This window comes from Coenobita brevimanus, chromosome 71 (assembly GCF_032717465.1).
Source record: "Coenobita brevimanus isolate Jiangsu-jjx chromosome 71, ASM3271746v2, whole genome shotgun sequence".
Taxonomy (NCBI): Eukaryota; Metazoa; Arthropoda; class Malacostraca; order Decapoda; family Coenobitidae; genus Coenobita; species Coenobita brevimanus.
In genome coordinates this window covers 56,225,659-56,253,477 of record NC_137024.1, presented here as the reverse complement: position 1 = coordinate 56,253,477, position 27,819 = coordinate 56,225,659, and the positions used below count along the sequence as shown (strand labels likewise).

Below are 27,819 nucleotides of genomic sequence, written 5' to 3'. Positions count from 1 at the left end.
TGGGCATCTCTAAGTACATTCATCTTTATTTTAGCTTTCTTTGGGACAGCTTTTGTCTATCTTCAGCCTTTGGTACGTACTTGTAAAAAAAAAAAGAAAAAAAAGAAAAAAAAAAACAGAAAATGAAAGAAATGTACAAAATTGCGAGTGTCATATCCTTCAGTTGTATACACAGTAGAACACTCATGCTCCTATGACCTACTCTCAGGCATCAGCAAGAAGAGAATACAAGAGCTGTCCCGACAATAAAAGAGTCAAGTGGTGATAAAGGTAACACTGACAAACACATTCCTCCTACAGGCACCAATATGAGAGCCCTGGTGTTGCTGGCAGCTCTAGTGGGTGGGGTGTGCGGGAGGATGGCGGGGCGGCTGCCAGGGGGATACGGGGCGCTGGCATCGGAATTCTCTTGTGACGACCGACCCTTTGGCTACTATGCCGACGTGGAGAACGACTGCAAGGCCTTCCATGTGTGCCAGCCAGTGTACGAGGAGGCCGGCACGGTAGGGAAAATTTAACCCAGTGCAGTGCTTTACTAATAAGCCTATAGGAACATAGACCGAAGTGCCATTTACATTACTGATTAATCCCACCTGTACGAGATGTCTAAGATGAATAAGTCTAGCAACAGCAAAACTGAAATTCAGATGACGCTTTAAAGGCATTAAAAAAAATCGTAGGCCTACCGTATGTAAAAACCAAACCAAACCAAGAACAAAACGTAGGCTAATCGTACAGGAGGTGTTAAAAATAAACCGAGCATATGAAAAAGTATACCTGGAAACATACTCACAGCCCCTTAACCACCCCAAAGTTTGATACAAACAATATTTTCATCCTCTCCCGCAGCTGTCGGAGGTGGCACACTTCTCCTTCATGTGTGGGGACAGTGCCATCTTCAGCCAGGACTCCCTCACCTGCGCCCATCCCAACGAGGCGCTGCCGTGCGCAGAGGCCCCGTCTTACTACGACGCATCCAACGCAGATTTTGGCGTCGTCCCCGAGGAGGAAGAGGGACTGGAAATTACCGCGTAGCCTAGTTTCGGTCCAGAGATTTTCTAAAATTAGCAAAAGACTTCTGTGTGTGTAACTGAACGTAAAGACATTTAATCAACATGGTGAACTGAAAGGCTTGATCTGTTTAATATACCGGTACAGTGAGATAAAACCACACAAGACTTAAGCAGTGAACTCGGGAGAAAAAATGGATAACGACCGCCACAATGTACTACAAAATTTGTGAATATGTCCGGTTACTTTTTTTTTTTTTTTTTTTTAATATCCTGCACGTTTCTGCGTTCACTGTAGCCCAAGCTGTAACAGGACATTCAACTAAAAAAATGCTAAAAATATTACCGTAATCGAGACCAAGCGATTATAACGATATGTATAATTCAGGCATCTTGTCACTGATTCCACTTCGTCTTGGAGAGGTTCGTGAGGATATTTTTATATAAACACTTTCTTATCACCCCCCATGACACGCATTCACAAGAGGTTTATCCTATTTATTTCTCTTTTACTCCCGCCCCTTCCTTTTTTGTACTCAGGCATGCAGTCACTCAAGGGTTGGGTGCCAAATTTTTATCTCGATGCGTTTAACTACAAATTCACAGGGGATTTTCCTCTTTATGTCTGTTTTACTCCCTCACTCTTCTTTTTTATATCCAGTCAAGAAGCACGTGCCAAATCATTTACCTTGATGTGTTTATGGAAAAAACTGTCCAGCTTTGACGATGAGCCTGTTCTCCCTGACACACTAACACCTGTTCAGACAACTTTTTGAGGTTCTCACATCAAACTGGCGCCGAAGTGACCCCCAATTTTTTAAATACTTTTTAAAGGTAACTTTTAAAAGTAATATAAAAAAGTTTGCTTATTTCTTTTTGACGGAACCAACATTCCTCCCCCCCCCCCTCCCCGAAGTGACATATGATATTTTAAAGAAATTTCAAACCATGTGTATATTTTATGTCAATGTGCCCCAAGATTTTGTATAAATATATTCAAACTGCTTATACGCTGTCTCTTGTAGTGACACAAGAGTTTTATAAGGAAATTTCAAACCCCGTATATTTTCTTTCGAATCGCCCCTAGATTTGTAAAAGTGATTTCAAACCTCTTGAAGCTATATTTTCCTTCGAACCTAAGATGCTTACAAGTATTTTCGAACCTCTTTTATATTTTCTTTCGAAGTGACCCAAGATTTTCATAAATAATTTCAAGCCTCGTGTATATTATGTTTTGCTGTGACCGAAGACTTTTCATTAATTTATAAATTCAAAGTGTATATTTTCTCTTGAAGGGACCCACTACTTTCAGTTAGCTATTTCAGAACTTCTCGTGGGCTATGTTTATTTTTTTTTTTTTATTTGTGTTCAAAGTGGCCCAAGATTTTTACGATTTTAAACCACCAATATACTTTTTTTTCCTGATACTGCCACATTTTCATATTTTGTTCTAGTTAGGCTAACAACAGGTTATTCCATATACCTTCCCATCATCCAAAGTGTTAATTCCTGTAGCATTAGAATAAATATATTTATTATTAACTCAAACTGTGCTATTATTTTTGGTGTACAGACACATGTACTCGTTCCTGTGCTACAACGCACTGTAAAAGGTAGCATTTAGTAGGAAGGTAATTTTTTTTTTTTTTTTTTTTTACTGCTTAAGGAAGATACCGGTACTGTTATTCATTTATTTTTTTTATTCACCTCCCAGTTTAACTGTAGGAGGGCCAGGCTTTTGTTTAGCCCGACTGGGAACAGAGAGAGAGAGAGAGAGAGAGAGAGAGAGAGAGAGGGGAGGGGGGAATACAGGAGTCAATTTCCTACACTTAAAGCAAGACTAGGTCACTTTCCATATTCATGGGATGGTGACCCCGGTATCAATTTGCAGCATTGAAAGGTGAGACTGAGTTTTCTAAAGCAACTCAAAAACGACTCAGGACAGTTTTCTGCTTCAAAAAGTGAGACTTGGCCAGTCTTGTACAGGTATGGAAAAGCAACCCCGGGGAGAGTTTTCTGCACAGAAAGGTAACTTCACCTCCCTCCCCTTGACAAACGTACTAAATGGGTTAACTTGTGTGCAGCAGCAGTCCTTTACACATGTGGGACTTCCACATATGTGAACCTAGATCCACAACAGACGTCTACTAATGAGATTTACACAACAACTGAATTTTACTTACGAAACTCAATCCACCAGTAAATTCTACTAATGAACCTACATTCACGAAAACTTTGCTAATGAAACTAAATTCACGAGAGAATTCTGCTAATAAAGAGAAATCAACGACTGAAATTTATTGATTAGTTAAGCTGTCAAGAGCTCTGTGTTGATATTTCTGAGACTACGAGTACCCATATAGGGAAAGTGACTAGCTGAAAGAGAGAGAGAGAGAGAGAGAGAGAGAGAGAGAGAGAGAGAGAGGGATGATACTCTACCTTGTCCACGGAGGCAAGGTGTAGACTGGTTCATCACCACCACCTTACAGCAACGGCAGCTACCGGGTGATGTGATGAACAGGGGACGGGCACAAAAATTCACTTCACATTCTTCAACACACTTATAATACTTTATACACTTTCCTTCATGCATATGCTTCAAACAACTCTTTTTATCACACACTGCTCTCCGCGTTTCATTCTTATATACCACTGTACCGGTATATTTTCAATGTCATTTTTCTTCATTTGAAACATCATTTCTTTCACATATATTACTTTATATTTTTTACATATGAGCTAATTTTTCAAGCAACAATTTTCTTTAACTGAAACATTTTTTTTTCACTTCACTGGTAAAGTTTAATTAGCAACTTTTTTTTTGTCATTTTTGTTTCATTTATCCAACACTTTAAAACAGCACGATTTTCCGACAAGTAATTATTAAGTTAATGAGTTTTGTCTTCCTCCTTTATTTTATTTCTCTTCTTCATATACCGGGTAACTTTATTTCAGGAATTGTTAAGGAAACTTTTTTTGTGAGCATTACCTTCGTTACTTAAAGCCTCATCACACGACCCATTTTCAACTACAGTACTGTACTTTTATTCGATTACGACACCATTTTGATTTATTAGATAATTTACGAGGCTAATATAATCCACGGAACAATCTTAATGGTTTTCTTCACTAATGACACTATTTTGTATCGTTACTTAATTTACGAAAATATAATCCACTAAACAATTCTGATAAAATCTTCTTCACTAATGACACTATTTCTGTGTTACTTTTAATTTACTAGCCAATTACTTTGTCTTCCCACTTGTACTCCACGAAACTATCAATAACGCCTTTCATCCTTACGGTACTATTTTCCGTCGCTACATTTCTTTTTTTTACTTCTATCTTTTTACAATTGCTTTCTCCATCTTTCACACCCTTTGCTTCACTTTCGAAACTGAATTAGCCTAATTCAACACTCGCACTGAAGATGTTAAGGATATGAATTAGATTATACTGAACAATGTTCGCTTCTTTTTTTTTTTTTCAACAATTTTAACACATTATAATTAGACAATCTGGCTAAAACACATTTCCTTTAATGCTGAAGCTGTAATTTTTCGTGTTGATGCACTACATTAACACCAACATATTATTATTATTATTATTATTATTATTGTACCCGTAATTGTTATTATTGTTATTATTATTATTAACAAAACTTTTCCGGTCACTATCTTAATTTCCAGTAACATATTTGTTCACTCGTTTCCTCAAGTGTTCATAAGACGCTAATTTTAATAAGTTATGTCACTTTCTTCGGTGTTTGCAAACCATTTAGTCCTCTTTATTTTCTGAGACTAATTATGTTTATGGTTATAACAGTATGATTCACGCACTAGTAATTAATAAACACAAGAGTCTGCGTAACACTTAATGTAGGTTATTGTTTCCCGCATGTCCATTACACAATAAGCTAATCTGAAAATAAAAGAAAACGCGTTATTGTGATATATATACAGAGAGAGAGAGAGAGAGAGAGAGAGAGAGAGAGAGAGAGAGAGAGAGAGAGAGAGAGAGAGACAGCATAATTAAATCATCCGAAAGTTCAAAAGGTGAGGCAGGTGAACAAAGAAACTGACAAGGAAACAAAGAGCATATAAAGAGAACAGAAATGTAAGTGCGAGCAGATGGAACATTACACTAAATTCAACCACGAACCTTAATAATGCACTGTAATGAAGCAAGGACAGCACTTCAAAGTTACAAAATGCTATAAAGGGTGGCGGATAGATGTTACCTGCCACTGTACCGAAACATGTGATAGACAAAAGGAAACGAAGCACAAGTTCCGTCCATGGTTCACATTCTTAGCGCCGCAATCAATGACTATATACAGCAATACACCATGTCACATAACAGTTCTGACAGGTCAACGAAATTCAATGACAGTTCACCTATGGCTCTGACACGTTATTCCATCTTTTGACATTCCCAATGTAATGAAGTGACGCTGTAACGAAAGAGTTTGACAGATGATTTGATCACACAATAATTGACGAAGCACTAATTTAACTGGCAGTGACAATAAAAGAGTGGATAGTGTATAAAGTGTCAATTTCCTGCTGGTACGGTACAATACCAAACATTATGCAGACTGTCGGTTTGTTGATGAAGTCTTTCAGCCTCATAACGTTGTCAATCATTTCTGCTGGGTTGGTCGAACACATATGGGACAGTGTCACTCGACATGTGTTCTGTCATTCAGTTATGATGTATGTCATATAGGTATGTAACTGTGTCTCAACAAGGATTGAAAGTGTTTAACCCCTTCAATCTGGAGAGGAATTTTTGTGCTTTCATTTTATAAATTTCAGACGCTTTAATGCAACTTGCTAACGGCCTTCCATGCTGAAAGGGTCAATAAAGGGTGTATTTAATCCTTCCAGTTCGGAAAGGATCCCCAAAGCCGCATGGAGTTGACTGATAATAGCCAAAAGTATAGAAAACGTCATGGTAGTAAAGTGATTAATAGCCTTGTTCCCTTTGTAACCAAGACATTATTTATCTGTCCATTTGTTCCATTAAGGCAATTAGAAGGCTGTTTTTAAGAGTGTGGCCACAATTTTCGACTTCGAAACATCTGATCGACATGAAACGGACCTGAGGGTAAATATACCATTTCACATCCTCAGCGTTGACACCTGACGAAGCAGTTAGGTGGTCTAGCCATCTATCTTTTGCCAGACCCCTTAATCCCGTAAGGGGTGGCACAAACAAATCGCCTCCATGTCACATTGTCCCCCGCCATTTCACTGCCCTGCTCCCAGCTCACATCCCCCTCTCATATACCTCTCCAATCCATCCCTCCATCTCATCCATGGCCTCCCCCTCCCTCTCTCCCCTTCCACCTCACTCACATACACTCTCCTCGTCAGTCTCTCACTCTCCATCCTCTCCACATGGCCAAACCACCTCAGTGTCTTTCTCCTAATGCTTCCTATCACAGCCACATCCACACCACAACGCTCCTTCACATCCTCATTTGTCAGTCCGTCTCTCCATGTGACCACACGCGCCTCTCATTTCCACTGCTCTCACTCATGACTTGTGTCCCTCCAACAACGTCCAGGCTTCACTTCCATACGTCCGAGTCAGTATCACAATACTGTCATGTAATAACTTTTTCACTTCCATGCTTACTTCCCTATATCTTATCACAGCCTTCAAGGAACCAGCAACCTTTCTTCCTTGTTGTACCCTTTCAAGCACTTCACCCTCCAAACTTCCATCCCTACTCATCACACCACCCAAGTACTTAAACGTACTCACATTTTCCATTTCCCCATCATCCAACCTCACTGTACATTCACTGACTTCACCTCTCTCGACTATAACTTTACTCTTCCCTACATTCACCTTTAAATTCAGTTTCTTAAACACTCTCCCAAACTCATCCACCAAGCCTTGAAGCTTCCTTTCGTCTTCACTTAACAACACAGTATCATCTTCAAACAACAGTACAGGGAGTTTCTAAACACTGCCCTCTCTCATTAGGGCTGCTCCAACATCCACTGCCCTACCGTGTATCTCATTTATAACCCCATCCATATACATATTGAACAACCATGGAGACATGACACATCCCTGTTTCAATCCAACCTTCAGATTGAAAAATTCACTCAGTTCATTATCCACACGCGCTGCAGCCTTATCACCCTCCAGTATTATATCATGATGCTGTTTTATAAGCTCATATATCACCATGCCGCATCGTCAGACTGAGTACAGACAGCTTAGCATCATACTGCCATAAACAGCAGATGATGCTTTGTTAAAATTACTGAATTACACTTACCTTTTAGGTCTGTGAATCTGCGTACAGTGGGCAAAACTTAAAAAACGTAAATTACACCCGCAAACTACGATCAGCAAACTGATGACGTCAACAAACATTCGCATTTCGATGTAATTTTACCAATTATATCTTCAAATGTCAAAATTTTGCATTACCAATAATAATGAAAACGTATAGCTTGTGAAAACTGCTATTAAGCTGTTCGGAAAGTATGAACATTTGTAAATTTTTCTTTGACGAATATTTCCTTCGATCTGAAAATTTGTTCACCACCGCCTCACTATACCTTGGTGGACACCCTACCCCCCAATGGGCCACTGTACTATACTTGTTATATGGTTGGTCTACTTGTATGAGATCATATTTCTTCATACTTTTTTTCTTTCCATTTGAACTGGCTGCTCAAACTTCTCCAGTCTGCCGATTAATTTTTCAGTTGATTTTAAAAGTTGTAATGCCAACTTCAACTTCTCACTCATGATTTTTATCGTTTCCATGAAACAGCAGTTACGCTAAATTATCTGCCATTATCAAGTCAAATGGTTTCTTGTACACCAGGAAAACCATTTACTACACTAAGTGGTAACCATATAGCCAAATTATGACCCCTGGTGGTTTAGTGTGAAATCAAGGTGCTCCAATCGGATTGAGCCTGTGCAGGCTTACATCCAAGTGGTAGTTGGGGTTTATTGTTCACGTATTGCCATTCAAGGATGAGTGAGACTGGTCACTCTCATCTTAAATGTCAGGACCAACTTGCCTGCCCCTGGGCTCCTACGCTTCTCATGGGGCAACATTTAAGTAGATGAATGAATAAATCAAGTCATGGCAATATCATTGCATTAATCAGTATTTTTCTCACATCCTTTTTTTCCCCTTTTGTTACTAAATCTTTAGCTCTATCCCTGGACTCGATCCCTCCCTTACATTCCTTACCTCCATCATTCACAATTCTTCCATTCCTCACAACTCTCTAATTCAGAAGTCTCTCCTGGGATGAACTGAATCATCTGGAGACTGCAAGAACAAGATTATTAAAATGCATCGTTGAACTTATCGAATTAATCCTAATTACATAATAATGCATACAATACTGAAAAAGGATAATGATACCACATCATAATTTTTCCATCTGTATTCTGGTCCCTAAGTGGAGAGTGTAGGTTTATCTGGAACAAAATGCAACCTTGATAAAAGTTAAAACTGACCATGATTGTTGTAAATTAAAAGTAGTTTTAACACTACAACTGATAAGAATCAATATACTGTATTACAAAACGCTAACTGATAAAAAAAGACATAAAACTAAGTACTGGTACTGTACAGTGTTGTACTGTACAGTATTGTGAAAACTACCAATTAAGAACAACTTTTGTATTACAATTGTGGAGTATAAATAAAATAAAACACAGATTCAATGAACATGACAAAATACTACAGGTACAGACAGGACACTTTTGTGCAATGAATTCAAACAGACCATTTATCAGGGAGGAAATACTGTACATAGTTTACTAAGTATAAAATACTGCATTCAACTGTATGTTGTGGAACACATGTATTTGTAATAAAGGAACATTGTGCAACATCTGACAGCAATTCCTCTGGGATTATACTGTTCTCGTAAAGTCATAATGGAGAGCAAGACAGGAATGTGATGCTAAAGTTTGGCAGTACTAGGACGAAGGGACGGACTGTGTAACTTGATTAGTCATGCAGCAAGCTTCTTCTGAAGGTTCTCAGCCAGTTTATCCATGAACTCGAAGGTGCTGAGGTAATCACTGCGGGTTACGCTGGAAAACAAAGAGTATAATGGTATTTAAGAGTGGAATGTTTTTAGTGGGAGAGTTTACACCTGCACAGGATATCATCATCCTGACCTCTTTTTCCTACATAAGGGCTGGATAGGGTAGTGTCCAGAAAGCAGAGGAAAAAGAAAGCACACTAAGAGAAAGAACCATCAACAGCACGCCCAGAGAAATGGGCCAGTCACTAATTCACTCAGCATTCAAGCCCCAGAAATCCTGGCTCTACTGCAAAGACGTTTTTGGATTACACCTGATAAACATCAAATTCAAAAGATGCACACAGTAAACTCTCAATTATCTGGCATAATTAAGTCAACCCCTATGCTGATTTAAGTAAAATGCCGGTTATCAAAAAGTACCCCCCATCGACTCAAAATTCGGTCTCAAGCCAGATAGTGGGTTACTATCTGTCTTGAACCTCTAGCTTAAAAACTTACTCATGAGTAAAAGATGAAAATTAAGCATACCAGTAAAATAAAATAAAGTAACGATACAATTCAGTAATACAGTGCCTACCGTATACAAGCTGGTTTATACACTGTAATGCAAAATACTGCATAGCTCCATAGATCACATCCTGTTTCAGCACCAGATATTGCATAATTTTGCCGGATACTGCTTCAATAGAGCCAAGCCAGAAGTGCCACATATCACAATAATGGATAATTGAGAGTTTACTGTATTGGATGATGAAACAGCTTCGGGCAATAATGTGTTCCTAATGAAGTTATGAAAAATTGCACAAATAAACATAGAGCATAATCCCACAAATAAATATGTTTATCACTAATAATTTTGTTTTAGACTAACAGTTATCAGTGCAGATGATTAGTTTTATAATATGTTTCTCACCACAGTAACAGCATACTAACGACAAGGCTATATCCCTATTAATAAAAATATTGCTCATACTCTCCAACCACTATTCTCTCCTTTCCTACATTTGCCCTTTCACACTGCCAACTGCTCAAATCTCTTATGTATCTAATAAAATTTATCTACCAAAACCAACACTTAAGGGTACCTCAAGTTCAAACACTTTCCCCATATTAAAAAGCTCACACAAATGCCTCTCCTGACACTGAGAAAGCTCTCCCTACGTACTAAGGGATCTTTGTATGCAGCATGTGTTAGGAGTGTAATGATCTATGGTAGTGAGACCTGCGCAGTAAAAGAAGGGGATATTCTCAGGCTCAAATGTACAGAAATTACAAAGATTAGGTGGATGTGCAGTCGTCCCTATGTGCAAGGCCTGGAGGGGGAGGGGGGGCTAGGTTTAAGATGGAAGAGTTGAGAGGTAGAATGGGACTGAAGTGTATTGGTGTTGTGAAGAGGAAAGGTAGCTTGAGATGGTTTGGGCATGTGCAATGGATGGGGGATGGTAACTGGGTGCAGAAAGGGGTTGGGCTGTGAGAGGTCGACTGAAAAAGACCTGGGACGAGGTCACTGAGTGTGACCTCAGGAATAATGGACTGAGCAGGGAAGCTGCCAGAGATCGAGCAGCATGGAGAGATGCCTTTAGCTGACCAAGGATGACGCATGCAAGCATGTTGGAGCCTTCAAAAGATAACAAAATGAAACATGACACTACGCTATGCTGGTACACATTTTCTGATCTGATTCCACTGACAACGCTACAATTGCTACCAAAAGATGGCGTCCAATCTATCAACTTTGGACACATCAACAAGTAAAAGGGTAGCTCCTCACAGCAGCTCAGTGTAGCATGGCACAGGCACAAACTCTCCTCAGTGCCCTCTTAGTTTCACTATCATTTGAGTAAGAACGGAATCAGAGATGCCTCTCCAAAGCAACCTTTTCATACCTCATCATTAGCATTATCCTGCCTCTTTTTCCCATCTGCACATGAGGCGAGGTAGGTACAAAAAGCAGGGAAATGATGGAATACAGTAATAGGAGAACTAAACAACAGCATGCCCAAAGGGCCACCCATACATTAACTTACCACCGAAGCCCCCTGGCTATTGCTAAATTTTCTTATGCAATTATTTATTTCTTAGAACGAAACTTTTAAACTTACTGTAAATGATATGTCATTCATAAATCATACCATTCTAAAAAATTATAGCCATAATCCAGATTAAACTATAATGTTCTATATAAAAACATGAGTACACTAGTAAATCAGTGAATATGGTATGTGTTGACCTACTACTGTACTAGAATGGCCATGAAGGACTCAATTCTGTACTTACTTTGCCATGCCCTTGATGCAGATGGCAAGGTCCTTGGTCATAGCACCAGACTCAATGGTTTCCACACACACCTCTTCCAAGGCCACAGCAAACCTGGCTAGTGGCTCATTATTGTCCAGTTTGGCCCGGTGAGATAAACCACGAGTCCAGGCAAAGATGGAGGCTGTTGGGGTAAAGAACATAGTACACTTCAGCAAATTTTCTGCCCATCACCTGACAAACTGAAATTGTAAATCATATACTGGTATTAGCTAACTGATTCCTTTCTGTGCAGGTATGGACACAGAAGTAGAAGAATTCAAAAACTGATATATGGTACCATACTGCATACTTCAGACCTTATCCATAACAAAACTACCAAGACAGACTGTAACCTGGAGTTACCAGTACAGTATATGGTATTCTCTAGAAAAGCCAATTGTACGTATTCTCTATAACTTTTTTTTTTTTTTAAACTCTGGGCACAGATTTCACAGCCCATCTCCAATGCCCAGTAGTCTTACATTGCACTATGAACCTTCGACAAGTCACCACTTCAGCACTATCGCCCACTGTCCATGTTGATTACATGCTAAGGCTATCACATACAGGACAGGCATATTGGTATTCATCCATCCATCATCTAATCCTGTGTTGTGCCATGAGAAGCATAGAAGCCCTGGGCTAGGCAAGCTGATCCTGACATTTTAGATGAGAGTGGCCAGCCTCACTCATCACAGAATGGTTTTTCGTGGTTCAATCAGTAGAGAGGTGGCCCGCGGTCCTACCGAACCCAAGTTCAAATCCCCGGTGGGGCAGGGAACAGTTTAAGGATTTGAATTTCACGTAAAGAAGACTTTACCACTCTACCAGAAGACCTGCCGACAAGTCATAAAAATAACCCTGCTAATACCAATACACCAGTCCTGTATGAGACAGCTCTAGCATATATTCAATATGGACAGAGGGTGTTAGAGACAAGGTGGTGGCACGTAGAGGTGTATGATATGTAGGAGGACTACTGGGCCTTGGGAGCAGGCTGTGAAGCCTATGCCCAGAGCACATAAAAAAAAAACAAAAAAACAACAACAACAAAAAAAGATAGAAACCTGCACCGGCTCAATCCGACTGAAGCGCCTTAATTGCCCACTAAACCAGGTGCCATACTTTCGGTTATGTGGTTACCACCCAGCATAGTAAATGGTTTCCTGGTGTACAGGAAACCATTTGGCTTGTCACACAGTGTAGAGTTACCCATAGGCAAAAAGAAGACAAGAGAATGAAGGAAAGAAAGACAGAGAATGAAATGCAAGGCAGCCATTGGCAGAAGGAAGAGGAATGAATGAAGGAAGTAAAGACGAAAGTGGAAGGAAGGAAGGAAGAGAGGAAAGGGCAGTCACCTGAGAGCAGCACATCATGTGAGTGGGCATTGGTATTAGCAGGGGTATTTTATTCAAATCCTCAAACTGTTCCCTGCCCCAGCCAGGATTCAAACCTTGGTCCAATAAGATTGCAAATCACCTCTCTAATGATTCAGCCACTGCCTCCCAGTTATGTCCTCGCCATTACAGAATAACACAGTTTCACTTGTTCATCTGAGATGGGCAGACTTAGGAAATTTCTTTAGTTTCTTTTATGCCACGAATCGAGGAAATGAATTGTCAATCAACTTTAACTATTATGGACCAAAGAATCCAAGGTCTGTTACTGTTGCATATATATATATATATAGAGAGAGAGAGAGAGAGAGAGAGAGAGAGCGCTCCGCTCTGACCGAAGGGTCGGAGGATCAAATCCACCCAAGGGTCATTGGTAGACATCAGGAAGGACATCCGGTCATAAAATGCTACACGCTCCAGTCCAAAGTCCTCTACCCAGGGGCAACGCCTTAGCCCTTTGGGGATACCTGGCATAAAACCAAATTATTATTTTTTTTTCATTATATATATATATATATATATATATATATATATATCTATATATATATGCAATACACGGAGGTGGTTTGGCCATGTGTAGAGGATGGAGGGTGAGAGACTGACAAGGAGTGTATGTGAGTGAGGGGGAGGGGGAGGCCGAGGATGAGATGGAGGGATGGAGTGGAGAGGTATATGAGAGAGGGGAGTGTGAGTTGGGAGCAGGACAGTGAAATGGCAGGGGACAGGGTGACATGGAGGCGATTTGTTTGTGGCCACTCTGTACGGGATTGAGGCGTCTGGCAATAGATAGATAGATAGATAGACAGACAGACAGACAGACAGATAGATAGATAGATATTGAGAAAGAGAGAGAGAGAGAGAATGAACTGTGACCCTCGTATCAAGATGGTCTCTGACAGAAGGACTTCAGTTTCACACTACTGTAAGTGAACAATGGGAGTGGTTTTGGTGCAGTCAGTGGTGATGCTTAGAGCATTGTTCTGTACAGTTTGCAAGATGGATAAGTAGACAGGCTGGGAGCCCATGCCCAGGAGTGTTTCTCTTCTATTGCCCAGTGCCTCCCCCTGTAATTGCCGTGAGTGCATTAAGTCTGGAGGTGCACCGTCTCTTGATGTCCTGTACGTGGTCCCTGAAGAGGAGTTCAGTGTTGTCACTCCAAGGATCTTATGAGTGAATGGTATGGGTACATCACATGTGATGTTAGGGGAGCATATGTGTTCATCTTTCCTGCTGGTATTGAGTATGGTGGTGGATTTTGCTGGTGCGATCATCAACCTGTTGTCCTCGACCCAAGTCTGCAATGTTTTTAAGTAATCCAGACGCAGTGTGCAGGCTGTGTGTGCAATGCGCTGTATGGTTGTTACAGTGATATCACCTGCATATGAGACAATGTTTGTGGGCAGCTTTGTGGGAATATTATGGTGGTGAAAAGGGTGTCCTGTATATGGGTAAATCTGTAGGCAGGAGGAGGTACAGAAAGCAATGAAGATGACTGATTGACATAACCAAAGAATTAACAAATTGCAAAAATGAGGGCCTGAAAGATAAGTAACCAACCGTTGGGCCCACGTGGCACTTCCCTTTTGCTATCTCCTGTCCCCCCCTCCTTTTTTTTTTTCTCCCCGATACCTTTATTAGTGAGAAACAGATCTAAGACTATGATGGTGATGGTGCTAATGATAATGATGGTGACGTGTTGCCTTGCTACTAACCAATGGGGTTGGTGGATGTCTCGTTGCCCTTTTGGTGCTGACGGTAATGGCGGGTGACTGTGCCATGAGCTGCTTCAGACTCCAGTGTCTTGCCATCAGGGCACACCAATACTGATGTCATCATTCCCAGTGACCCTACCACATACTCACCACATCAGTGTGTGTTCAAACAATGAACTATAGATACTACAGTCACACAAAACAACAATAGATGCAAAACTTAATTATATGCAAGCATATCATCATAATGCATTTGCAACTATTTCCTTTATCAGACTGAAAGCCATATATAGTACAACACTACAACTCTTCTGTACAATCAATCTGAATGAAAAAAATATGTAAATATCTCACCAAATCCTTGAGCAACAGAGTCTGACTGCACATCGCCATCATAGTTCTTGCAGGCCCACACAAAGCCACCCTCACTTTTCATGGCTTGAGCCACCATGTCATCAATCAACCGGTGCTCATACCAGATCCCAGCTGCCTCAAACTTTGCTTTGTATTCACTTGGGAGGAAAAAGTAAAATAAACATATCATCTTAAAACATTAACTGCTACATTTATACTGGACGGGTAGAATCCCAGAACAGCAGCAAGAAAGCAGGACAGTAATGCAACTATTTAGTGCTGCATGTGAAACAGGCTACATATCCAATCAAATGTCATTCAAGTCCTCAAAAACTGTATGAACCACCTCAAAGGAAACACATCTCCCCATGAGAAATGAGGAAGTCAAGGAACTCTGCACACTGCAGTGCTCCCACATCCTAATCATAGTATGCAGTAGGTCTCTTGATTTTCTTTCTTCTCTCTCCATTTCTGGAACCAGCAGTATAAAATCCTTGGAAATTACACATCTAACATGTGCCCCATTTACTGTATATCTATTCATATATCTATATTATAAACATCCTGGCTTTATTTTCCACCTAGCCATATATCTATTATACAGTATACCTATATATGATAAAGGTAAGAAAAAAAAAAAAAAAGATGAAAAGACTCAGGAGAGGACCACAACAAGCTTTCTGCCCTCAAGCAGTCCTCTAATCTATCTTTCCAACTTATTCCCTATCTTCCTCTCCTTTTTTTTTCACACTCTACATACTTGTCATAAATCTCCTGGAAGATGTCCTTGAATCGACCATCATACTTCTTGAGAATGGTGTTCTTGGTGGACATGTAGAGGGGCATTTTACGATCCAGTGCATACACCATTGATGCATGAGCAAATCCCCTGCAAAGAAGTTATCAGACATTAAAGCCCTACTAACACTGCTCACTGTTGTTGTTGTTGTCATGGTCCCAGGCTCACCTGGGCATGAACGTGGTGTACTGCTGGCTGAAGTTTCCTTTCTCCTGCAATCTATAATCCTTCTTTTCGGGAACAGCAAGGGAGGTGAAAACCATTTGTATTATTTAAAAAAGTTTCTGTAAGATAGCAGTCTAATCATCATCATCATCCAGACTTCCTCTCCCATCCTAGGGCAGAGAGAGGAGTAGGAACATCCAGACAGCCAAAGTTTGCCCATTTCAATGGGCCACGCTTCCATTCACTCATCATTCAAGCCCTCGAAATCCTGGCTCCATCAGACAGGCCAAAAAAATTTCACCATGTTCTGTAGCTTCACATATACCTATGTGACTGAGCCTTTACTACACTGAGATATTCTTTTAAAGAAAAACTAAGAAAAAGATGGTGAAATTCTGGTAAAAGGCTAAAATTCTGTATTACGACAAATGGTCAATCTGACCTGAAGATGAACGTTGGGGGTACATGGTGAGGGACAGACTGAAAAAGACCTGGGATGAGGTCATAGAGTGTGAAATCAGGGATAGGGGACTAAATAGGGAGACTGACAGAGATTGAGCACTGTGCAGGGCAGCCAATAGGTGACCAAAGCTGACACATGCAAGCCTGTTGGAGCCTTTATAAACAATACGATAAAATATTATAAGAAAACTTTGTAATTACAGTATCATGAAAGAAGAATGGCCATCTGAGGTTTAATAATATGCACATAATTAGGCTTTGGAATATGCAAAACATTGGGAACTAATATCCTCCCTTCTCAGCTTCCATAAAAAATAAATAAATGATAAACTATCATAATTTGTACTTCATTATGGAACTAGCACCAAGCAAAATATATATATGCTCTGAATGAAATTGTTCTTCCTTACAAACCTGATAGATTCATCTGTGTTGAACATGCCAAGGGCAACTCCAGGGCCCTGGAAATTGTTGATGACTTCTTTGATGGGCTCACCACTACCAGAGGGGGTCCAGCTGATTTCCAGTTTCCCAGCACCAGGCACAACAAAGTCTACCGCCTTGTACTGCAGCAACATGGGAACTGTATTAATGGGGTGAGGTAAAAATAACATCATACAACTCTATCTAATATGTAGGTGATACAGTATTTTGAGGTTAAGATACTTCTGCCTCTGATTTTATTAAATTTAAATAAACTTCATTCAGCGAGTCATTTGACAGTGACCTCTTAACATTCCTGGCACAAACAAATTTCATTAGTGGGGAGAATTCAGGTGCTTTTTCAATTGTGAAGACTAGTTCCTGGGTAGACAATAGTTTAGAGTATTTTTTTTAGTTAACATGATCTTAGTAACTTGGCCTATGCACTTTGGATGTCATACTTTGGACTTGGTGCTCTCCCTTGTTGACGAGTGTGGGTTCAGGGGAATGGTGGAGGAGGGCAAGGGGCAGCGGAGTGAGGAAAGAATGAAGAGGAGGGGGGATGGGAGGTGGTGCGTAGTTACTTTATCATTTTTATCATGAGTGGACTATGCCAGTCTATCAAGGACAAATTAGGAGTGGGAAATGTTTTACGGTTCATTACCAGTATGTAATTTAACTTTATGTATTGTTACATAAAGTTACATAAATGACATTTTACTGGGTGGGCAAGAAACAAAACCTCTGTGATGAAAATGAAACATGAACAAGCCAAAAATCTGCCCTTTGGTCTGTCACTTATCACTCTTGCTGAAGGGTTTATACCAGGGTAAACTTTAACCCTTTCACTGAAGTGGTCTGTTATCTAAGGCAGGCCACAGCACCCTAACTATCACATCATTTACGTGTCATCAGAGTAAAGATGTTCAAAACTATCCTAATAACCTCTCACACATTGTGGGGAGCTCAATTTTTGCTTCAACTAAGGCATATTATTGTTCTCAGGTGTGGTTCACCTTCTGTCTTTGATGTTGTTAATGTTGTAGATGTGTGTGTGTGTGTTTTTAGAGGGTTGTAATGATATACTCTGGAAGGTGTCACATTCGCATGACTCACACCAAGTGAAGTAACATGATCTGCAGGCAATGATAGACCATAGGAATATCCTGACATTTTATATACTCCAGCACTGTATTCTCCTCACCTCAGGAAAATGCAACATACAATTGATATGCATCTCCACAGCTTACCAGAGTTTCATATCAGCAACATGCCACTATCTTAAACCTCTGACAGGTGAAAAAATTCTATTGAAAAAGAAAGCAAAGACCATGTGTAATATCTGATAAGATAACCCACTTGAAGCCTACAAAGACATCCAGATAAACACTAATTTGACAGTGAAATTACAGTTTTATGATACTGATGATGAATGAAGCACAGGAGAATGCCTTACTGTAATATGGCAATGCGATTTCATGTCTAAGAAAGGCAGTTTCTGCTGAATGAATATCTGAAAAGGGTTTATCAAGGATGATGCTTGGCTCAAAGTGTGGACGGCTGTGTCAGTCACGTGTCTGGGTATGTGCCTTCATCATGGAGTGATGAATGATGGTAAAAGGATATTCAGTATTTTATGTAATGAACAGTTGCCATTTTATCTGATAAAGAAGACTGGTTTTACACAAACTGCATGATATAAAGTTTCAATTACATGCCAAATAGGACTAACATAACTCTTACCATGTGTTTTTTTTTCACTCCCCAGTCAGCAGAGCTACCATTATCAAAATATAGCTTACCTCTCATTCTGCATTCCAAACAGTGAGCATGTACAGGTATTTAGATATAATATTCAATAACTTTATTAAATGAGAAGGATACTGTATAGTTTTAGTACAATATCTGGCAGCTACTCAAGATGGGTTTTACCATATTAATAAAGCAACAAACAAAAACCTCTTTACCAGAGTAGCAGTATAACCAAGATCTTAACTAGTTCAAACAATAGCAAGAGAATGTAAAGAGAATAGAAAAATGTTTTACTAAGTTTATTTTGTTAGTTAATTTCTTCAAGTAGGCTATATTATGCAGCAATGATCTTTAAAAAATTATGATGCTGACTCTTGAAGTACAGTTACCCTATTAAGGGACAATGATTACTCAACCCCCTGAATCTGATGGCCTTTTTTTTTTTTTTTTTTTTTTTTCTTTTTTCTTTTTTTTTTATATATTTATTTTTTTTTAGTTTATTCTTGCTGGGCTGCCAAATAATTTTACTAATCAATGACATGGGACCTGGGACTGAAAGGTTCAATGAAGACTGCATCCCATCTCCCTGGTTAGAAAAGTATGTCCTTAGCTGAATAAAACTGTTTGAAGTACAAAATAAAAAGTACATCAGCAAACTGAAGGAGTTAAAGAATCCATCAAATTTAATTTAAAAAAAAATGTACAGCTACCATACAAGAGGCATAACCATAAGCATTACTAACAAATAACCAATCTGCAGTGTGGACACTACACTGGCTCCACAGACCAATTCCTGTTATACCTGAAAAGTTAATTGCATTTTGACCACCTCATCCTAACCACTTCATTCTGATGGAGTAGAGTGGAATCTCCTTAAACGCAGCTTTATGAGACTGAAAAAGCACTGCAATTTGAGAATTCCGCAAGATTTCTAACTAACTTTATGGGGAAAACTACTTATAGGCCTGTCATCTCGGAAAAGCTGACATCCTTTACCCCTAAACTTGCACCAAACTGCTCACCAGTGAACTAACAACCTGGAAAAAAAATTACTGGTAGTAAAGCATACTTAATGGGAATGAACAATATTATAATATTCTTACCTGAATCTGACTGATGACACTGCTCAAATGGAAGGGGAAGGGTGGGAGGGGTTCTGGGGCTTGAGGCAGACTGTGGCCTCTCAGCACACAGTGAGTGTGCTGCTACATCAGTGCTGCTTCCTTCTCATCAACTTCCCTTTTGAACCCCTCAAATTCCAGTGTGAAGACAATGGCAACAGTGTCGTCATCGCCCTTTGCTGCCTCCGTGCCGTCGAAAGTCATTTATTCGTTGAGATTAATTCCTTATCAAATGGACACAGCCTTTCCATATTTTCTACTGCAATTCCTGGATTACCACAGCTACTGGGCATTCTCATTAACTTACCTCTGAAAGCTATAAATGTGGATTTAGAATGTGTGGTACACTGAAGTGTCCAGTCAGCGCAGTAGTTGGTAAACAATCCGGCCAGTTGGAGAGACCATCGGTAAACAATGCCGCAGGCAATCTGCCTGCTTCCTTAGCCCTTTCGCTGCATTTTATGACAATTGTCATTCTATAAATTATTCCCTTTCACTGCGTAATATGACTGTAGTCGATGGTCCTCGGAAAACGGTTTGAACTGGCTGTGCGGTACTCCAGGATCCTGCCAATGTTGCTATGACAATGGCATTCCACAAGATGCTGCCATCATACGGTAGCAAGTCAAAACACAATGACAACAAACGACTGTCCAGCTGATCAGCTGTTTGGGTGAGCGTCACCATTTCTTGGAGATATATCATTACTTAGGTGAGTTATAGGCAATGTAATATGATTCGATCTTTTGTAAGAAGGTGCTGGACATGTAAGTGTACAGAAAACAAGTGATAATGAATATAATATTACAGTATACACAAAATATTTACGTATCAGTCGGCCAGCATCTCGGCATCCTTTTAATTAAATCCCCAGCAAGTTTTAGCCATATTTATTGTCCTCCAAATAATATATGTAGCTATTAAGGAATTTTAATACTTAAAATGGAAATGTAAGCATTACGCAATCACAAGAGAGTTGTAGACAACTACCTAATTCCAATTTGATTTTTTTGCTGGAGAACTGACACTTTCTGAGAATTATTTAGTTTCATTTTTGAAAGCTCCAACATGCTTGCATGTGTTGGCCTTGGTCACCTAATGGCAGCTCTCCATGCAGCCTCCCTATTCAGTCCCTTATCCCTAAGGTCATGCACAATGATCTCATCCCAGGTCTTTTACAGTCTACCTCTCGCAACCCTACCCCTAACGTTAACGCTTCTCACTTTCTGCACCCAATTATCATCCCCCACCCTCTTCATCTGCCCACAGCACCTCAATCTACCTCTCCTCATCACAACACCAATACACTCCCGTCTCAACTCTTCCATCATAAACCTAGCCCCCCCAGGGCTCACACCTAATCGTTGTCATCTCTGTGTGTTTGAGCCTGCAGATTTCCTCCCCCTTTCCTGCCCAGGTCTCATTACCATATAGCACTACACTCCTAACGCACACCACATAGGCCTACAAAGATCCCTTAGCACAGAGGGAGAGCCCTTTCAATGTCAAAAAGGCAACAGCTCCCCGAACTTCTTCCAACCACTCCTCACTCTAGCTACAGAGCTAGCTCCAGCCCCACCTCCAGCACATAACATGTCTCCCAAACAACAAAACTCTTCCGCACACTCAGGAAAATCACCAGGAAGTTCAGTCCTTTCACACCTGACAGTCTCCACATGCTCTCCCCGACACACCGCACACGTGAAAACAGCATTATCTCTCAGTCTACCTCTAATATCACTACATCTCACATGCACCCACTTATCACAAACACATCACGAGATAAAATTACTTCCCACGTCCTTGTGGCAAATCGCACATGGCCACTCTCTCTCTTCTTTGACAGTACCGCCACCTGCCCTAGATACCATCACTTTTATTTTATCTGCGTTTATTCTTAAGCCCTTATGCCCCATACCATCTCTCCACTTCCTAAATCTTTCCTCTTCCTCCTTTTCATTCTCTCCAATCAACACCAAATCATTAGCATACAACATCTCCCATGGGAGTCCATTTCTTAAGTAATGTGAGAGGGCTTCAAGTACCATGATAAACAACATGGAGCTCAAGACTGACCCCTGATGCACACCAACATTCATGGAAAACTCATCACTCAAATCTCCATTCACCCTTACCTGGGTGCATGCATCAACATACCGTACATAGCCATAACCACTCTAACCAACCACTCCTCGGAGAAAGGGTTAAATACCCCAAACAGGTATACTGTATTTTGTTTTTTTTCCACTCACTTCTTACAGTCACAATTCGACAGTTAACTATCTGTGCCGCATATGTACCAAAATGACTGAACTTGAGATCATGAGCTTGTTATACAATAGGTGGAATTGCCACACCCATCTGGTAAAGAATTACCTTGTTGAGCCCATAATAGTGGGCAACTTTGGCTTTCTTCTCACCACCCTCAACCCTACTTATTACATCTAACTTCTGGATGTAAGTTAAAGTTGGCTTCTTCTTCTCCCTCTTCCTCAAAGAAACTGTAGGTTTAGGAAGGTTACGATAGGCCATGATAGCAAAGGGCAGGTGGAGGAAGCAGGGGGTGGGGGGGCAAATCCACTCGTAAACCACACTGGAACCACACGCTAACAATGGAGAGGAGACGATGCACTGAGCAGGGTGCTGGGGTAACAAGTTCTCACATCCTTCACACTTTGTGTGGGAGGGATGCACTTTGATTGGTTTATGGTAACCATTATGACTGAATATGAATGGTTTAGTAATAGCCATCCTTGACTACATTTGGTTTACACCCAGCTAGACACGTGGACGTAAGGTAATGGTGGCATGTATTACGAGGCACTAGAAAAGTGTCGCTTTTGTAGCTGCATTCGCGAATTTCATGTAACTTCCGTGAGTTACTGATACTGCATACTACTGCATGATGTTGTCGAGTATTATGAATGCACTATTTGGGATCACGTGATTTAGAAGATTCCACTGTACTTTACTTCTACTAGCTCCTGTTACCATCAAATAATTCTATTCAGCACTAGAGAAGCTTTATGGTCGAAGAATTAAATATATCATCCATTAACCCCTTGACTACTTAACGCCAGTCCTTCCTGTCTTTTTGGTAGCAAGAGTAAACTAAAATCAAAGTGACATGATGCAATGGGTTAATCTTCACATACCTGGTCAGCATGTGCATGACGGCCAATGACTATGGGCTTCTGCCAGCCGGGAACCAAGCGTGGGATATTCTGGCAAATGATGGCTTCACGGAACACAGTGCCACCCAGGATGTTACGAATCGTGCCATTGGGAGACTTCCACATCTTCTTTAAGTTGAATTCTGGAACAAAAGAGAGTGTTGCATGGATCAAATGGAAGGAAACCTGAAGGCAACTATAACATCTTATATAAAAACCTTGAATATGAACCTCCTTGTTCTGGTTCTATGGCTTCAGCTGTTTGGTTTCTAGCCACATCTCACTCTCATAATAGTAAATGTAGTTACCTAATAGGGCCAATGGTAGCCAACCACCTACTGACCAATCTAAGACCATCTTATTCCAAAATCCAATGTTCAACCTTTCATTGTGACATCTTTGGCTCCATGAAAATCATATTTAATCATTGAATAAGGGAACTATTTCAATTCAGCTAATTACTAATATAAAAACACAACACTTGGTACATACATGCATAATAAGTGTAACCTAAAGACTATACCAACAGAAAGTCAGAAATATAAAAGGCAATGAAAGTGATCGGCAAAATATCCAATCATGTAAAATGGTTTCAAACTGTGACTGTTCCATAAATGGTCTACCACCCAAAATATTTAGGGATAAACTAGTATCACTGTAGTCAACTTGTTCTTCCATCGACTATATATTCAAATTTAGTAGCTATCTTCCGTCAACTATACTGTATACAGTATTCAAATTTAAAGCTACTTAATGACATCCATCTTAGGGGATTTTTGTCCACAGATGAGGTACAGTGCACTATCATACAGTTCTCATGTGTACGGGATTCACCACGCAGTCTTATAAACAGGGTGAAGTCAGAAGTTTTTTCAGCTCATTAATTTCCCTCCTATCAGATTCCTTTCTCTCTCTCCCTGCTTCAGTACTGCATCATTTTTTCCAAACTGCTAACCTTATCTCTAGCTAACAAAGTGTTTCAGATCTCTATATTATTGGTCTCTCCCTCACTCTTCCTCATCTACTCTCCTCTTAATATCTCCCATTCTCTCCAAATATATTAATGACTTCCACTCTTCTGTTATTCTTCCCTATTCTTTGCCTTCCATCAACTACTGTACTTCCCTTCTTATCTCATAGTCCCCTTACCTTCCACCCTCTTCTCATCAGGCGTGATTGTGGCACACTTAATTCCAACACTGTATTTCTTGATGGCGTGTGCACAGTCAATAGTCACCTGGTCGTTGGTGGCATCACGGTTCTCTATACCCAAGTCATAAGTGTGCAACTCCACATCAAGGAAAGGCAGGATAAGTTTTTGCTTGATGATGTCCCAGATGATCCGGGTCATCTCATCACCAAGCACTTCCACCACAGGACCACCTGTCATTGATAGGGAAACACTGTACAGTACAGTACTCCAACTGCTCAATTGTATGCCATACTGTATTGTACTAGAAAAGCACACAAGAACAAGGCAAAAGCTGAATGCAGACATCCCAGACATTTCCATGAATTGTTCTCATAACACCTGTATACTCATTTGCTAAAGATTATGGATAAGATAATAACTGACACAGTAACATGTAAAATTATGTATAATACTGTACTGTATGCATACAGAGTTAAACTTCTACAATATACGGTACAATAAAATAACTGGGCAGAGGAGGGGGTTGTTAGAACTGATAGTTCATGGAATGAAAAATTTCATCTTTGACAATAAATGGGCAGACGAGAAGGTTAAGGAAGTAAAAAGTTTGTAAAATGTGACAATCAACAATACAGTACTGTAATCTTTATTTTATGGTATGAAATCAGGTTCATTTTATACCTACCAAAGTTCATTACACACAGAATAGCATTGTACAATTCAGTACAGCACTGTATACATACACATCTACTGCACTGAACATACTCTTTTTAATTAACTAGTTGTAAGCAAGTAGCTACTGCCAACATGAGAGAGAGAGAGAGAGAGAAAGGGGGAAAAAAAAAAAAAAAGCGATATGCGTGGATCAGGGAGTTCAAGGTCATTTTACACTGGTGACTTTCATATACCAGTAGCAACTTTTTATGCTGAGACATGGCCTTCCCTTCAGCACACGACAAATGCCAAGTCATCCTTAACCTGAATTTTCTTATCAGTGTTGTGAAAGTGTAAGTGCAGTAATGAAGCCAACTAAAAGCTACTATACTTGAAAATGGTACTGATATGGTGATTATTACTGCCCAGCTGCCTATTATCTGTCATTACCGGTATTTGTAAAACCTTGTAATTTGTGCAAGTACAACTTATAAAGCTGCAAAAGGGCTACTACTATGATTATACATAAAAATATAATTATTAAAATGCAAAATAAAGTTAAATGAATTAAACAGCACTACGGTACAGTAACAGCAACCAGAGACCATTTCCCTTCTCTTATGATTATAGCTAAACCAGATAAAGATTTCAATGTGCAATGAGAATAAAATTTCATTTTGTTTATTTGTAACTCAATTCCCATCAATACATGGGACAAAATGCCATGATGATGATGATGGCAATGATGAATGTACAGTACCTATTAAGATCCATGGTACAGTACTGTATATGGTGAAAAGAGCAGCTATATGTGAGAGTGTGGGACTGGGGACACTCAAGGCTAATAAGATAATCACCTGATAAGGCAAGTGCAGTGTCATTAAAATAAGGTAAGGAAGCTGCACATGCAAAAGAACTGATAACACTCTGAAATGATGGGATGAAGCAAAAACTGAGATGCCTTTATGACAGAGGTTGCAGACCTTGTAAACCAGTAGCTGATGACTGATTCTAGACATGATTTGTGGTAGATTATCCATAAGAAGCACATAATGTGCAGTAGGCTTCTACTTTGGGTTGGAGTCAAGAACTTCACAAGTCTGAATGAAGAGTGAATAGATAAACAGCTCATTTGCTGAACAGTTATTTGTTGGAAGCTCTCCTACTTTTGTATTTACTGTATCCTGTACTTCTTCCACTGAAGGCCTACCAGGCCCATTTATTAACAAACATTTGGGTTTCATGACACATAATTTGGTACTCATGCTATCTCAGGTTGTTGTGAATGGACTTTGCTTTGTCACAATCACTGATAAGATTATGTAGCTAACGTATGCAATAATACTGTACAGTAATGACAAACCTGATGGTGGAAGAGTATCTGCTACTAAACAATGATGCTGCATATGCTAGTTTCATACTTTTGTGTTAGCCTTCTTTACTGTATGATACTGGTACTTACTTTGCTTTAATTTATAGCCCCAAAGTAAGCTAAAATGTACAGAAATGACAATGACTAGGTAGATGTGGAGTGCGTCCTTGAATGATAGGCCTGTGGAGACTAGGTTTAAGATGGAAGAGTAGAGTGGAAGGATGGGACTGGAGTGTATTGCTGCTGTGATGAGGGACAAATTGAGATGGTTTGGGCATGTGGAGAGGGTGGGGGATGGCAACTGGGAGCAGAAAGTGAGAAGTATGAACGCTGGGGGTAGGGATGCGAGAAGCGGATAGGGAACTCAATAGAGAGGCTGATTAGAGATCCTGCAGCATGGACAGCCACCATTAGGTGACCAAGAACAATGCATGCAAGCATGTTGGAGCCTTTATAAACAAAATGAAATGAAACAAGGCCAATGAACAATCCAAGATTCCACATTTACCTCCTCTAGGTGTTACCCTAGGTTCTCATACTATTTATCAATCCACAAGTGGTGGCTGGACTCATAAGTAGTATGGTCCCAGCTGCCTGCTGGCAGCTTTGTGCCTAGTGATGTTAACCACTTGGCAGTCATGATGGTAAAAATTAGAAATTAGGTCTATTTTCAAAGAAACATCTAAAAGAATTAGAAAATTGGGAATCAAAGCAAAACAGCAAGCATAACCACTAAACCAATACCATGGCATACTTTGGAACTTAACTTAGTAGCTTTCATATTTAACTGGGTAATCCCTTCAGAACTAAAACACACACACACAAACACACAATCACCTTAAAAAAGACCAACAGCAGTAAATTTTTCCAAGTCCACTCTCATCCATTTTAATATTCAAACTTGCTTTTTCCAATCGCCTTGTGTGTGATTTCTTACACTGTGACACTTTTTTCTACAGAAAGTTAAAATTACGTAAGATGTTTCACCCCTCAACGCTTTTTTTCTTTTTCACACCATACTTCGCAAAGGGAATGCCATAAATTTAGGTCATTTATGCTGATGAATACTACTTAGCTACTGAAATTTAAAAAAGTTTATATATATATATATATATATATATATATATATATATATATATATATATGTGGGTTTGTAAACGTTAAAAAAAAAAAAGAAAGCCACTTTCTTTGGATCTATATTTGACATCTTTTGAACCTGCCCAGGGAAATGCCAATAACTGCTCCATGATTACGATTTCATTGTGTATATCTGTGTTACTGACGACCATTTCGATAATCTTTACCTTAAGCTGAGTTGGGCTACTAAACATTTTCAACCATCTTTTTAAGTTAAAACCCGACTGTCATTCCAGGACCTTGAACACCGGATTAATGTAAATATATTATAACCAAGCTACTATATCATGCACAACATTCAACTTCTACCAGGCACATTTCAATAAAACTCCCAACTTTATGACATATCAGTACCACTTACACTGAATTTTCGTCATTCTGAAAAGCAGTTGTCTTCCGCTGCCTCACTTCCTTCCCGCTGATGACAGAAAGACAGCTGATCGGCAGCTGGCGGCTGTAGTGAAAGTTGCCAAATCCCTCAACCGCTTAACTGGCTTTCACAAATTGCTACAATGTCACGAAATACACAAACTTCCAGAAAATAGTTACAAAGAGGGCTAAAAAAAAATCTCTAACGTGGCTAAAACCTGAAATTGGCAAGAATATCTCCACGTTTCTTGCTCTTAGACGTTATATATTGCCGCTAAGTGGAAGCGCTCCAGATATAACTGCTAATTATAACATTGACAACACTACATAGCGATGCCGTCCTGTTAGGAAAGATTGTTTTACTGTAGTAAAACTAATAAAAACCTAAAGCTTTGTTGTGACCGTCCCCTATACTACGAT

At 39.8% G+C, this 27,819-nt stretch overlaps 2 protein-coding genes across 2 annotated transcripts; one reads left to right on the top strand and one right to left on the bottom strand.

Annotated features, from left to right (window-relative positions):
- The first annotated feature begins 308 nt into the window (after positions 1-308).
- On the top strand, positions 309-1,035 carry LOC145406786 (U-scoloptoxin(01)-Cw1a-like). The gene is made up of 2 exons (XM_080277883.1): positions 309-503; positions 850-1,035. Exons 1-2 carry the CDS (start codon positions 309-311, stop codon positions 1,033-1,035), a joined length of 381 nt encoding a protein of 126 aa, XP_080134009.1.
- Positions 1,036-8,446: 7,411 nt separating this feature from the next.
- Idh (isocitrate dehydrogenase [NADP] cytoplasmic) lies at positions 8,447-27,462 on the bottom strand. The gene is made up of 9 exons (XM_080277913.1): positions 27,392-27,462; positions 23,864-24,097; positions 22,697-22,857; positions 16,660-16,811; positions 15,580-15,708; positions 14,820-14,977; positions 14,466-14,600; positions 11,336-11,498; positions 8,447-9,104 (listed from the first exon to the last, which is right to left on the bottom strand). Exons 1-9 carry the CDS (start codon positions 27,405-27,407, stop codon positions 9,023-9,025), a joined length of 1,230 nt encoding a protein of 409 aa, XP_080134039.1. The 5' UTR covers positions 27,408-27,462; the 3' UTR covers positions 8,447-9,022.
- Between the last annotated feature and the right edge of the window lie 357 nt (positions 27,463-27,819).